The sequence below is a fragment of the Xiphophorus maculatus genome, chromosome 20 (genome assembly GCF_002775205.1).
Source record: "Xiphophorus maculatus strain JP 163 A chromosome 20, X_maculatus-5.0-male, whole genome shotgun sequence".
NCBI lineage: Eukaryota > Metazoa > Chordata > Actinopteri > Cyprinodontiformes > Poeciliidae > Xiphophorus > Xiphophorus maculatus.
This window is the reverse complement of record NC_036462.1, coordinates 19,975,004-19,987,351: the sequence shown is the minus strand read 5'-3', so window position 1 is coordinate 19,987,351 and position 12,348 is coordinate 19,975,004. Positions and strand designations below refer to the sequence as shown.

Below are 12,348 nucleotides of genomic sequence, written 5' to 3'. Positions count from 1 at the left end.
GCATCCGTTGGACTCTACATATTTTGTAGTTTTTAATACAAATTTCTACTCTATTTTATTAAATAAATGTCCTTTCACAGCAATACGTTTTACATCAAGCTGTGAAAGACCAACAATTTATATACTGTTCAAATGTATATTTTTAAGTTTCATATGATCGTTTCCTGTGACGTGATTGTCTGCGTCTGACGTCACACGAGACGTGGTTGTGGAGAAGGAAGTGAAAGGAGAAGCCAGATCATAGGCTGGGGTCCTGGGTAGTTAGCTGATTGGGAGACGAGAAAGCTAGCTCTCTGGCAAAGTGCTAAATTTAAAACTATTTATTTCTGTATTTCTTTCCTCAATTTACGATAGGCTTTAGTTTTTTGGTGTTTACGCCAAGGAAAGCACATTTTTTGGGGGGCAGTTTGAGCCGAGTCGTTCCCTAATTATCGCTGGTCGACCAGTCGAGCTCCGGAGAGCTAGCTGGCTAACGCAACGCCTAATTCGGTTAGCTTGTCTTGAACAATAACAGCTAGTTAGCTCGCTGCCCGGCTCCGAAACGGTCCAGAAGTTGGCTCTAAGGAGTGTTCGCAACTTTAAGGTGAGTTTCAAACGCCAACAGTTCGTTCATGTTGTTTAAATGTCTGCTTGGTGGCCGGTGAACCCTGATGTTGAAACCGTTAATGGTGGTGCAGTGTTTTTTTTTTTTTTTTTTTTTTTTTTTTTAAGAAGCTGGTTGATGTAGAAAAAAAAACAAAAAAACAAGGCCGGCCTTTGGCTCAGTCTGGGTCGATTCCAACGAGGAAGGAGAACCGGTAAGGGAACATCGTGAAAAGAAGCTTTATCATATGTTCGACGGTTATTTCTTTGCTTACATAACAATATTTAAAATGCCATGTATGTGCCGAGAGATGGAGGGTTGGTCACCAGCCCATTTCCAAATGTTGGGCTGGTTTTGGACCTTATGCTACAGTAAACTTTATGCTGACGGGGGTCCAGGTTTGACGCATCACCTGACAGCTGGCTGCGGGAAGCATCTTTTTTATATTTTTGTTTTTGTGTTGCCAGGCAGTGGAAACTTGCCAGTGTTCTGTGACAAGTACTTGTTGTTTAGCTTATGAGTCACTGAGTTTGCGGAACAGATCGTGTACTTTAATCTTAACTTTTACAGTTTGGTTGAAAAATTTGGGACTTATGAGGAAGTCGGTATTAAATCAAGTGTACTTTTAAACGACATCTTTATTTGTTGATTAGCGATAGCTATGATTGCTTCCTAGTTGGTACAACTGAACAACTCTTCTGCTCTGTACCACTTCCGTTTTCCAACGCAAGAATTTAGACATTTTTAAACATATCTGGTATTTATTTTTGATTTATTAAAACAAAATAGAAGACCTAAGATTTTAGTTCATTTGTGTCCCTCACTTTTACATTGCAACTTGTTTCAAATTAATTTTTACCCAATATCACAGAATATTATAAAGGTTTAAATAAATATTATTTAGCTATTACCATGAAATATTTAATAATTTGAAGTTTTTGATAAACGTTATGCCTTTTTGATACAAAGAATATCAGAGACTATTAAGCTCAAACAACAGTGACATCAAGTCAGTTGGATTTCCCCATGTTGGCACCTAAATACCTGAATGGTGTTTGGGTTTGTAACTAAAGTTGTTGATGTCACCTTCATCGTCCATTTGCATTTCATTGAGTTTCAGCCCTTTAGCAGGTCAGATTAATCAGAGGATAACAGAGAAACACAACATGAATGTTGGAAAAGGATGTGGGCATTTTGATAGATGGATGGTTTGTTTGAACAACTTATAGGGAGATGAATGGAAGTATTTTATCAATCAGTAATGCAAAGGAAAAAAAGCCTTCAGGTGTTTATGAAAGAATTGTAAAAGTTTAGTTTTTAAATTTCCAAACCAGTTATCAGACGGTACATTTTTGTTTAGTCTGTTTGATTTTCTCAAAATCTAAATTTAACCTTTACCGGACGGCCCGTCTTCTTGCCTCGTGATGTGTTTTTAATGATTGACTGCTGTCATTGGCAAACATTCCCAGAACGTAATCAACTTCTTAGTTTACTCAATACCAGTGAATGACTCAACATACCAGCCTGTTGTCTTGGAATGGCTTGAATTTTGCTTATCGCTCGACTTTGTTTATTCAGTCCACAAGTTTAACATTTTAGTGTCTAATGCTGTATATTGTGCCTTAAAAAACAATTCTAAACTACTTTCCTATTTATTCGTTTCTCTGCAAATCTAGAAAATACTGAATTTGTTACAACAGGTTGTTTCTGTTTGGCTCTTGTGCTAAAAAATGATCTCTGTTCTTTATTAGTTTGCTTTTTCAAGTTATGAAAACTTACCTGAACCCTTAAAAGTGATCCGACTCTGAGACAAACTGAGCAGCGAGAAACATTTTGCCTTCTATGTTTAATCCTGCTTGTGTGCATTCTTAATCCATGTCAGTGAGTAGATTTTAGCTGCTCTCATCTCAAATATGCAGTCTGAAAGGAATAACTTTGCTTAAGTTCATTGAGTCACATTTTTCAACACATTTCCCAATTTGGATTCAAGAGCAGTTATGTAATATTGTACAGTTTTGGTGCAATGAAACACTTTTTTATTGTTACTTCAACCTACAAAGAAAGGGTTATAATTGACCAGAATAATTAGTTGGGAAATTAAAAAAACTTGTACAGATAAAATGTATTGTGCAAATCATTTTAAGTAGTCATGGGCAACACAGATGCGTCAAGCCCATCGACAAAACCCCGTGTCGGTGCGTGTATTGCTTTCAGCAAGTCACATGACCGATACAGGAACTGTTTCCAAATGACACTGGCGCGACAAACTGTGTTTATTAGGAAGCAAATCTGTCAACGGGATGCATTTGCCAAAAGAATTCTTCATCTTTTACGGTACAGCGTCAACTATGGAGCAGCCTCAAAGCAAACGAAAGATTTCGTAGTTTGGTACCATTTTGATCTTACATCAGAAAATAAGGTATTGGTTATCACTTCGTTGTTGTTTCATTCAGTTCTTTTCAGTTTCTACTTGATCTATCTGAATCCAAGTTCAGCTGAAATTGACTCTTAGTTTATTTTCATATTATGTTCTGCAGGTTAAGTGTTGCATATGTTTGACAGAACTGTCTTATTTAAATAAATCCACCTCCTCAATGCTGATTCATTATAGGGCCAGGCATCAGAATGAAGTCCCAGATACACCTAGAATAAACTCAGGTATACAGCCATTCTACAAATTACTCAGTTGCTTTTTATAAATTATTTTATATAAATGTATTGTTTACTTCCTTTTTTCTACAGCAGGAGAAGTTGTGTCATAAAAGCGTAACAGACTAAATTTCAAAATGTTGGAAAAACTTATTTTTTTTTAATGAAAATTTGTTGAAAAACAACCCAGTCTACAAGCATCCTCATTCCAAACACGTTCACTTAAATTTTCACTTTATGATACATGTTCACATTATTTATTGACTGTATCTAAGAATATCAAATATATTTTGAATTTAACTTAATTTAATATTGCATATGACATAATGCAATATATAATATACAATAAAATACAATGACTTAAATCTTATTGTATAGACTAAGGTCATCAACTCAGTCTGTCAACTACGTTGCCTGTAGGGATTTTTAATGTCCAGCAGGTGTCAGTATTCAGTGACACAGTATCAACACAGTTTTGCTATGGATCGAAACACTTCCTGACGCCTCATTTACCCATCACTATTTTTAAGCATTAATTCCCACCAGAAGTAGGAAACCTGTTGTTACAGCTCAGTAAAACATTTAATTATTTGCCACTTTGATTTTTTTTTATGTCAAAATGACATGAGCGCTTTGTCAAGCCGACTTTCTTTCGTTTAGAAACACATCTCCTTTCTCTCAGCTGTGCTTCAGTGATACCTGATCTTGCTTTGTTCACTACTCATGTGACTGTGGTCTGAACACATATTCACTTCAGGTGCTTGCTGTTGTTCCAGCTCCTGGCGTGCTTCACAGGAATGTTGTCACTGGAGAGCGATGCTTGTTCTCTTCATGTGCAACACAAGTTTACTTTGCTGCTCTTGAGGGCTACAGCTCAAGAGTTCTGTCTTTATTATTATTATTATTGTTTTCTTTCAAACAAAACTTCTTGGTCTAGAATTGATTTAAACACAAAAGAATAACAGTTGGGACAGTTTTATTGTCCTGCCGTTCATGCCAGGATGTAAGTTGACCCGGAGCTGATGGGAAGTGGTAAACTTTTCTGTGAAATTGTTGTACAGTCCGTTATTGTGTTTCACTGGATTGAAAAAAAAAGAACAAAGCAGACATGTATTTCCTTTTGTACTAGCAACAGAGGTGCTGGATGATGATTATCAAATTGAGAATAATGAGTGTTTAACTATTTAAAACATCTCTGGATAAGATATGAAAAACACTTATGTATCTGGGACATAAATGGAAAACACTGCTAGCTATTACAAGGTGTGCAGCAGTTTCCAACTTGATTTTTTTTTTCTTTTCTTTACTAAAGGAATGCAGCGATTCCTTGCACCTAAACCAAATTTCACAAACGTCTGAGCAGAGATAGAGCAGACTTTTATTGAACCGTTGCTTCTTTAGTCTCTCTCCTGTTTGTGGAGAGAAATGTTTAAGATAATCCTTGGAGACTAAGTGTATTCCACTGTGCATTGGTGGTAGCTTTGAAGATCCACCATCAAAACACATGTCCCAAGCCTTTATTTGTTGTTTTTATGAAACTTAAAAAAAATATATACATTAATGTATTTGGAAACTGAAAATAGTATTTTTTCCCTGTTTTTGTATTATTTGTCCTCTTCATACAAGGAACATTCCGAGATTGAGTAGATCTCTAGTTTTAGAGCCTTTGATAAATGCTTTGAGAATATCTACTTCACTTATTGGTTGTGCAATTCAGGGATTCATTTTATTAGCCTTAATAAAACAAAAAATAATAGTGCTGAATTTCCTATTTTAAATTTTTTTAGCTTTAATAATTCATAATATACTTTGTACTGCATATCTATGTCTTCTATTCTGCAAGGACTTACCTATCTAATAAAATTAAATACTAGGATAAAACCACAATTTGATCAACCCATCTTGTCTTGTGCAATTTACTCGTTTCTTGCAGTCACTCATGTATTCTCTATGACGGCCCGTTTCTGCTACTTTTAACCCCAAGTTACGTTGATTATGGTTTGTTAGAGTTAAGGTCCAGAACTTGGAAAATATTTGATCCAAAATATTTAACTACAAATTTGTTCTAACATGGAAGACCATTTCTAAATTAGAGTTAAAACATGATGTTTCAAGATGTACCAATCAGTAGAGATCAGAACCAGCCAGTTTTCCCATGATCACCTCTAATCAACAGTTCACAAGTCAAATAGTGAAAAAAATAATTTCCCCTGTATTTATTAAGTGTGTCAATAGGTAAAACTCTTCCCATTTATAAATGCATCTACTTCCAATCAAACCTTTTGTTTTTAATTCTGAAATCAGATTAAGATTTGAAATGTGCTTGGATAAATAAATTGGGAAAATCACTTTATTGAAAACTCTTGCAGTTTTCTTTCATTTCCTCGTCCATAGACAAAGTCTGAGCTGTCAGGCGAGGCCAACCATGTAGGTTGTAAAAGCAGTTCAGATTGTCTTCCTGAGGTATTTCTGATGTTTGCTTGGGTCCTGGAAATGTGTTCTCTATCAGGTCATTATCTCTGTGCCGGTAATATCTGCAAGGGTTGACCCTGTGCAACAACTTCCTGCTGTCTGCGTGTGTAAGAAAGAGAGAGAGAGAAATAAAAGGAGAGGGATGTGTGCCTCGTGATTTGCTCTCCAGCTTAGGAAGCACATGACTGGAATAAGTCGCATTCAAACTTTACTGCCGCAGGAGCGTAAAGACTGAGCTCAGATTTCTACGTTAATGTTTCTCAATAGGCCAGTGATCGTTTAGTTAACTGTCAATTTTTTTTTATCACCATGAAGCTGATTAGTTTTTGATCTAAAATGAATAGGTTAGCGGGGATATAAAGAGTTTCAACAGTTTCATTTTTTTCTTCCTGCAGCTGAACAATGACGTCTAGGAAGAAAGTGCTCCTTAAAGTCATCATCCTGGGAGATTCTGGGTGAGTCACAAGATGGTCTATTATTCTTCTTCATGCCAAATTCAGCGGGTTGAAGGACCACACAGATCACCACTAAATATAGTTTGGGGAAAAAACTTACTCTTTTTTTTTTCTGGTAGCTTTTCTGGTTGGAGCGAAAGCTCAGTGCTACTTCCTCATTGGCGTCAGCAGTGGCCATAAGCTGTATCCAGGCAGATTACCACCTCTGCTTTCTCTAATGATTTTAGGGTTTTACCCGTAACTTAAAAAGCTTGACTTTTAATCTGCGGAACTGTTGGAACATGGCCACTGCTGTCATTTAGAAATTTTCTGTGTTTGTTGTGACCATGAAGCAACACTTTATTTAGTGATTTCAGTTCCATTTTCTACCAGAACTGAAACTATTTTTCAGGATACATGTTTAGTTATCAGTTTAAAGTAAATGGCAAGAGGAAGCAAGTTAACTTAGCTAGAAAATTGCTGCTTTTTGATGTAATGCAGTTCCACCTTTCACTTTAAAAGAGAAAAGTGAACATTTTGAGATCCTAACAAACATGAAAATGAAATTTATTTGCTTTGTTTGCCCCGTTTCAGCAATAACCAAAACGAGTTTTTACATTTGGGCAGCTGAATTTGCAATTGTTTTTACAGCAACGTTCAACCTTTTTCACTGAAAATGAACTAGATCTATTCATGCAGCTTACTTTCTATTTCACTTTCAAAATGACTGGCTTTATTTGCTTGTTCAGTTGTTTTTTCTTTCACGCAGCCATTTTGTTACTTTATTACTGTTCTTCTACTGCCACCTGCTGTCTGTATTATTTAGCTTTGTCTATTCAGACATGCAGTTGGTGGAGATGAGCTTAATATAGATTTTTTTACTGAGCAAAATTTTAATAGGCTATTTCATAATTGGAAACACAGTTATATGGAGTTGACTAGACCTGTTGGCTTTACATAAAACAAGAATAAAATAGTCATGACATGTCATTGCTTCAGATTTAAAAGTGAGTGAATTTTTGTTCACTCACACTTAGTTGCAGTTCGATTGTTTTGCATAAACTTTGCTTTACGTCTTCCGTTTCCTTCAGCACCAAAGATGTTTTTCATGGTAAAATTAATGTTAATATTTGCTTAATATTACTATAAAAAAATACAATTGCTTGGATGTGTGCAAGTAATATCATCTGTCATATCATCTGTTTAAAGCAATTTATAGTGTCATCATATTTAACGTGTCAACTAAATGCTCACGACTTATAATGGCAAAGTTTTGCACAGACTCCTCTCCAACAATGTGGTGGTCGATGCAAACAGCATCTCAGTACACGGATAATATTTCAGTCCCATTTAGGAATCAGTACTCTATCAAATACGCCCTTCTGCTATGCAATAAAATGTCTAATTGTGATAAATTTGCATGAAATAATCAATTATGCAGATTTTTTTTAATGTGGTGCTGTAATTCATTATTTTTAAATGCTCATAAATGTAATAAAGTCTGTTTTAACATTCTGAGAAAAGCGTACTTCAAGTCTTGATGCTTGACAGAAGTTGCCAGCATTGCACAAACTAAAATCTGTTTAAAATATTGTATAAGTTGTTTTTCTCATGTTATTTTTCTTTCACTGAGAATCAGATTTTACTGTACAAATATGACGGCATGCTTTTGCCTTATTTAGTGTAACTTAAGGAAATAAATCTTTGTTTTACATTTGTATGCTATATGCTTCAAATTGATTTGTTCCCATGCCTGTTTTAAACAGAGTAGCTCTCATGTTTAGTTTTTTTTTTTTTTGCTTTCTCTTCAGAGTTGGAAAGACCTCCCTAATGAACCAGTATGTGAACAAAAAGTTTAGTAACCAGTACAAAGCAACAATAGGAGCAGATTTCCTCACCAAGGAGGTAATGGTGGACGACCGACTTGTTACAATGCAGGTACATTTCCAACTTGATGACTCATTTTGTGACATTAAAGTATTGTTAAAATAATTTGTTATTTTAAAGTATTGACATTGTTTGAGTTGATTTATTCTGTTTTTTCCTCTTTTTTTTTTTTTTGTCAGATCTGGGACACAGCTGGCCAGGAGAGGTTTCAGTCTTTGGGTGTTGCGTTCTACCGCGGGGCAGACTGCTGCGTGCTGGTTTTTGACGTGACTGCACCCAACACCTTCAAGACGCTCGACAGCTGGAGGGATGAGTTTCTAATCCAGGCCAGCCCCCGAGACCCCGAGAACTTCCCTTTCGTGGTGCTAGGCAACAAGATTGACCTGGAGAACAGACAGGTTGTTATCGGTTCCACATTCCTGAAACAGAGACCGTGTCTAATGCCCACTCTGAAGGACTGTGGTGCAGGAAATGGGTTGCCAATCTTCCGTCCGCATGTGTGCATTCTTATGTTTATGACTCGCTCTCTACATTCTGTTATAATTCTTCAGGGCGACCATAAAACCCTAATGGTTTTGCTGTGTGTAATTTTACTTATGAAGACATGACTGTAATTCCTCAGTGGAGATAGCTGTAAAGGAGCAAGTGGTGACAGCACACAAATAATTAAACCTTTCTGATGGGAAGTAAAGCATTTTGCCCAGATCTGAGGATATTGCATCAATATACAGTATGTCTTAAAAGTCTGTTATTGAATTTGTTTAATATGCTCATTAGCAAACAAAAAACAAACTGAAATGAAAAATATTTTAGGAATCAAAAAATAAAATGGTTGCAGTTTGCATTTGAACTGGGAACAGGTGAAGGCAGGTGGATGCATCCGGACACTGAGGCAGGAAGAACTTCCTTTATTTGCTCTCATGTCAGCAGTGCTGCTCTAGTTTCCAGCGTATTTTAGGATTCAAAACTAAACTATTTGCATGTATCCAAAAATAAGTTGCTAACAAGTAAGATAAAAGTGGGGTATGATGATGCATGGTTAGATTGTAGAATATCCTGTTGTTGTTCTGTTCTCCTCAGCAGAGCCACCAGTTTTATTTCCCTCCTCTTCCTCTTGTGTCGCTGCAGTCCAATTTATCTGAATGTTGTTTTTGACCTGTATGTTACAAAGCAGTTTTTAAGTTTGGCAGAACAGTCTGAGTCTAGTTTTTATTGGGATTACCTAAACATTTGGCCAAAATGCTCCCCGTGATAGCTAGCATGAATTTCACATATAGTTTTGGTCAAAATAATCCCAAGTGTGTTTTAAAAATCGTGGGTTTTGCCATTTGTTTCTGGATGGGGTGCTGAGGCGGTTGGTCATGTGGTTTGTGTTCAGTCATGTGATAGTGATGCAGAACAGGATTGTGGGTAGTTCAGCTGAAGCAGTGGTGAAGTCAGCGGTGTGGTCGATATTTTTCAAAGGTCGAGGGAATACTGAAGTTTCTATGTAACATTGGCCTTAAAAGCAGTATTAATACCGTGTATTGACATCAACCCAATTTTTCATAGAAAAAACTAAATGTGCTGTGTTTATATGTTGCGATGTATCCGTCCTGGTTTTGTAAACATTTTATATTTTTCTATTTTTTTTAAATCAGTTAAAGGAAATAAAATTTATATTGCTGTTTGCAATCCATCAAAAAATAAAAATTAGAGGAACATTTGTGTTCATGCATCAATGTTAATGTCCCTAATCATTTTGATTTTTGTCTAACTGCAATATAGTGTGGATCACTGCATACCCTGTTTATTGGTTTACAGACTATTAAGGGTAGTTTTCAGTTAATAACAAAAAAAAATACATAGCCTCCTGATCACTGAGAACTGGCAGCTTTTAATCACTGTCCGCTACTCGGTACAAACTGGCTGTTTAGTGAATTATATTCTTTAAAATAACAAGTCAGGCGATTCTAGTATTCAAACTTTCCATATCATCGTTGATGGATGTGTTTTTTTCTTTGTGTTCAGGTGACCACTAAAAGGGCTCAGGCCTGGTGTCAGAGTAAGAACAACATCCCGTACTTTGAGACCAGCGCCAAAGAAGCTATAAACGTAGAACAAGCATTCCAGACTATCGCACGCAACGCTCTCAAACAGGTGAGTTGAACAAAAAACCGGAAATGTTAACATTTCAGTGTATATTTGTACTATTAATTAACAGAGAATAGTTGCTAATTTGTGTTTTTTTTCCTGTATGCTTCTCAGGAGACAGAGGTGGAGTTGTATAATGAATTCCCAGAGCCCATAAAGCTGGATAGGAACGACAGAGCTAAACCTTCTGCAGAGAGCTGCAGCTGCTGAGGGACAAACTGGACCATCTTCTCTCATCTCATCATCACCCTGTTACATGTCATCAACCTCGCTCCCAGGGAAAAAAAAACAAACAGTTTCCTTATCGGTCTTCCTCACACACCGCTCATTCCATTGACACCACCCCTCACATGGATGTACGTCCTCCCGCCCCCAAACCTCTTTCTCGTTCCCCACTTAGTACATAAATTAATACACTAGTTTCTCCCTCACATATAAAACGATGACAAATCCAGCGCAGTAAAATCACGAGAGAAGAAACACACCCTTCATGACCTCACACCCATGACTCAGTAGTGAGTGAACTCCTGTATTTTGCCATGTTTGTCAGGTTTTGCCCCTGACTCACTCTGAGAGGGCGAGGTCGTGGAGCCATGTTCAGGGTGCAATTAGGAAATCTGGACGGACTCCAGAGCTCTCAAAGCAAGCTCTGTTGTGAGGTGATGTTGACTTTTCCCAAGATGCAGCATCCCAAATATCATTCTCTGCTTTCTACTCGTTTTCTTTTGCGCCTTTCTCATGAAATAAACTAGCAGAACTAAATAAATATTTGTTGTAATTGGCGGTTAATTTAAAAGCCGATCTTAAACATTTGTGGTTTTGCACTTTTCTTTTTATGTTTTTTTTTTTTTTTGCCTTTAAGTGTTATGGAGGGATGACTGATTTGTTTTTGTTTTTTGTTTATTTTTTGGGCAACATCTCCTATCACATGCCTTTTGGTAAGCTCTAAATTTATACCTCCTCCCTCCTTCGAATAGCTCCTGAGAATCTTCTGAACAATCTGATGATTGTATTGCCTTTTCACTTCAGGATTAGGGTTTCTAACTGCCTCACACTGCTGAATATATGTTACTGTGTCAAGTAAAAGCTGATTAGGCAGTCACAGTGTAACAAGTTAAAACCTTGATATGTAAAGTTTGCCTTTTATGTAACATTACTTGTACTGCTACTATTACTGCTGTATGTGTTATGTCCTCCTTATCAGACACCTTTCAATGGTAAAGGGTGACCACATGCATCACCAACACTGCATACACCCGTCTCCTGTCCCGTCTTTCACGATTGCTGTTCTATCTTATCTGCTTGTAGCTCAGGTTGGCTAAGTACTTAATATTTTTAACGGATTGTGTATTACGGTGTATAGATGGTATAGAACTGAAATGTTTCTTCTTTCCATTTAAAGAAAATATTCAACAATTTTCCCTGGTATTACTCTTATTTTTTTTTTCCTTACAGAAAACATTACAGCAATGCCAATGATGTTGTAAAAGAAAATTTGAACGTCAAATAATAAAACTCTTGAATATATGAAGAGATTGGTGTTTCATGTCTTACAGGTGCATCTTATAGTGGATATTAAAGCGTTAATTTCAGTAATTAAAAATAGGACTGGACGCTTAAATAATTAAATTAAAATTAAATACTTATTTCCAGAGAGAAATTAAATGCAGCTCATATTACATAATCTTCAAAGAGCTGATGTAGATGCTGTGGGCAGGAAGAATCTCCTGTAGTGGTCTGTATTACAGCAGTTCAAAAGAAACTTCTGACTGAAGACACATATGTAACAGTCATGAAGGGGACGCTTACGGCTGCTAGTAACATTTTTTATTTTATGTAGAATCCTTCTGTGCACAATAGTCTAAAATTAAATTATCTTTATGCTAACCTGGATGTTTGTACCAATACTTAAAGTTTAATCTTTCCAGATAAAGTAAATACAAAAAGAATGTTGGTAATCAGTGGACAACTTCTTAGTTGCTGTCTGTCATAGCAAGATGCTAAATGCTGTGAAGGTTGTCTGTAATGTCATTGAATGTGACTAATTGCATAGAATGTACACAACAGAATGAAATGTTTTTGTTTTACTTCCATCATTACGCTGCATTTTGTTCGTTTAACTGAATCCTTAAAATATAAATGAAATATGTTTTTAGATGTACAATAAATGGGAAAACAGCATCTAGAATT

General features: G+C 36.3%; 1 protein-coding gene across 2 annotated transcripts; it reads left to right on the top strand.

The window, feature by feature from the left end:
- Positions 1-210: 210 nt before the first annotated feature.
- On the top strand, positions 211-11,689 carry LOC102230535 (ras-related protein rab7). 2 transcript variants are annotated; one of them, XM_005799824.3, is made up of 6 exons: positions 211-583; positions 6,100-6,159; positions 7,950-8,076; positions 8,205-8,423; positions 10,036-10,164; positions 10,273-11,689. In XM_005799824.3, exons 2-6 carry the CDS (start codon positions 6,107-6,109, stop codon positions 10,366-10,368), a joined length of 624 nt encoding a protein of 207 aa, XP_005799881.1. In that variant the 5' UTR covers positions 211-583; positions 6,100-6,106; the 3' UTR covers positions 10,369-11,689. The 2 variants fall into 2 exon arrangements, with proteins under 2 accessions (XP_005799881.1, XP_023180961.1); XM_023325193.1 differs by lacking the exon at positions 211-583 and adding an exon at positions 779-797.
- Positions 11,690-12,348: the final 659 nt, after the last annotated feature.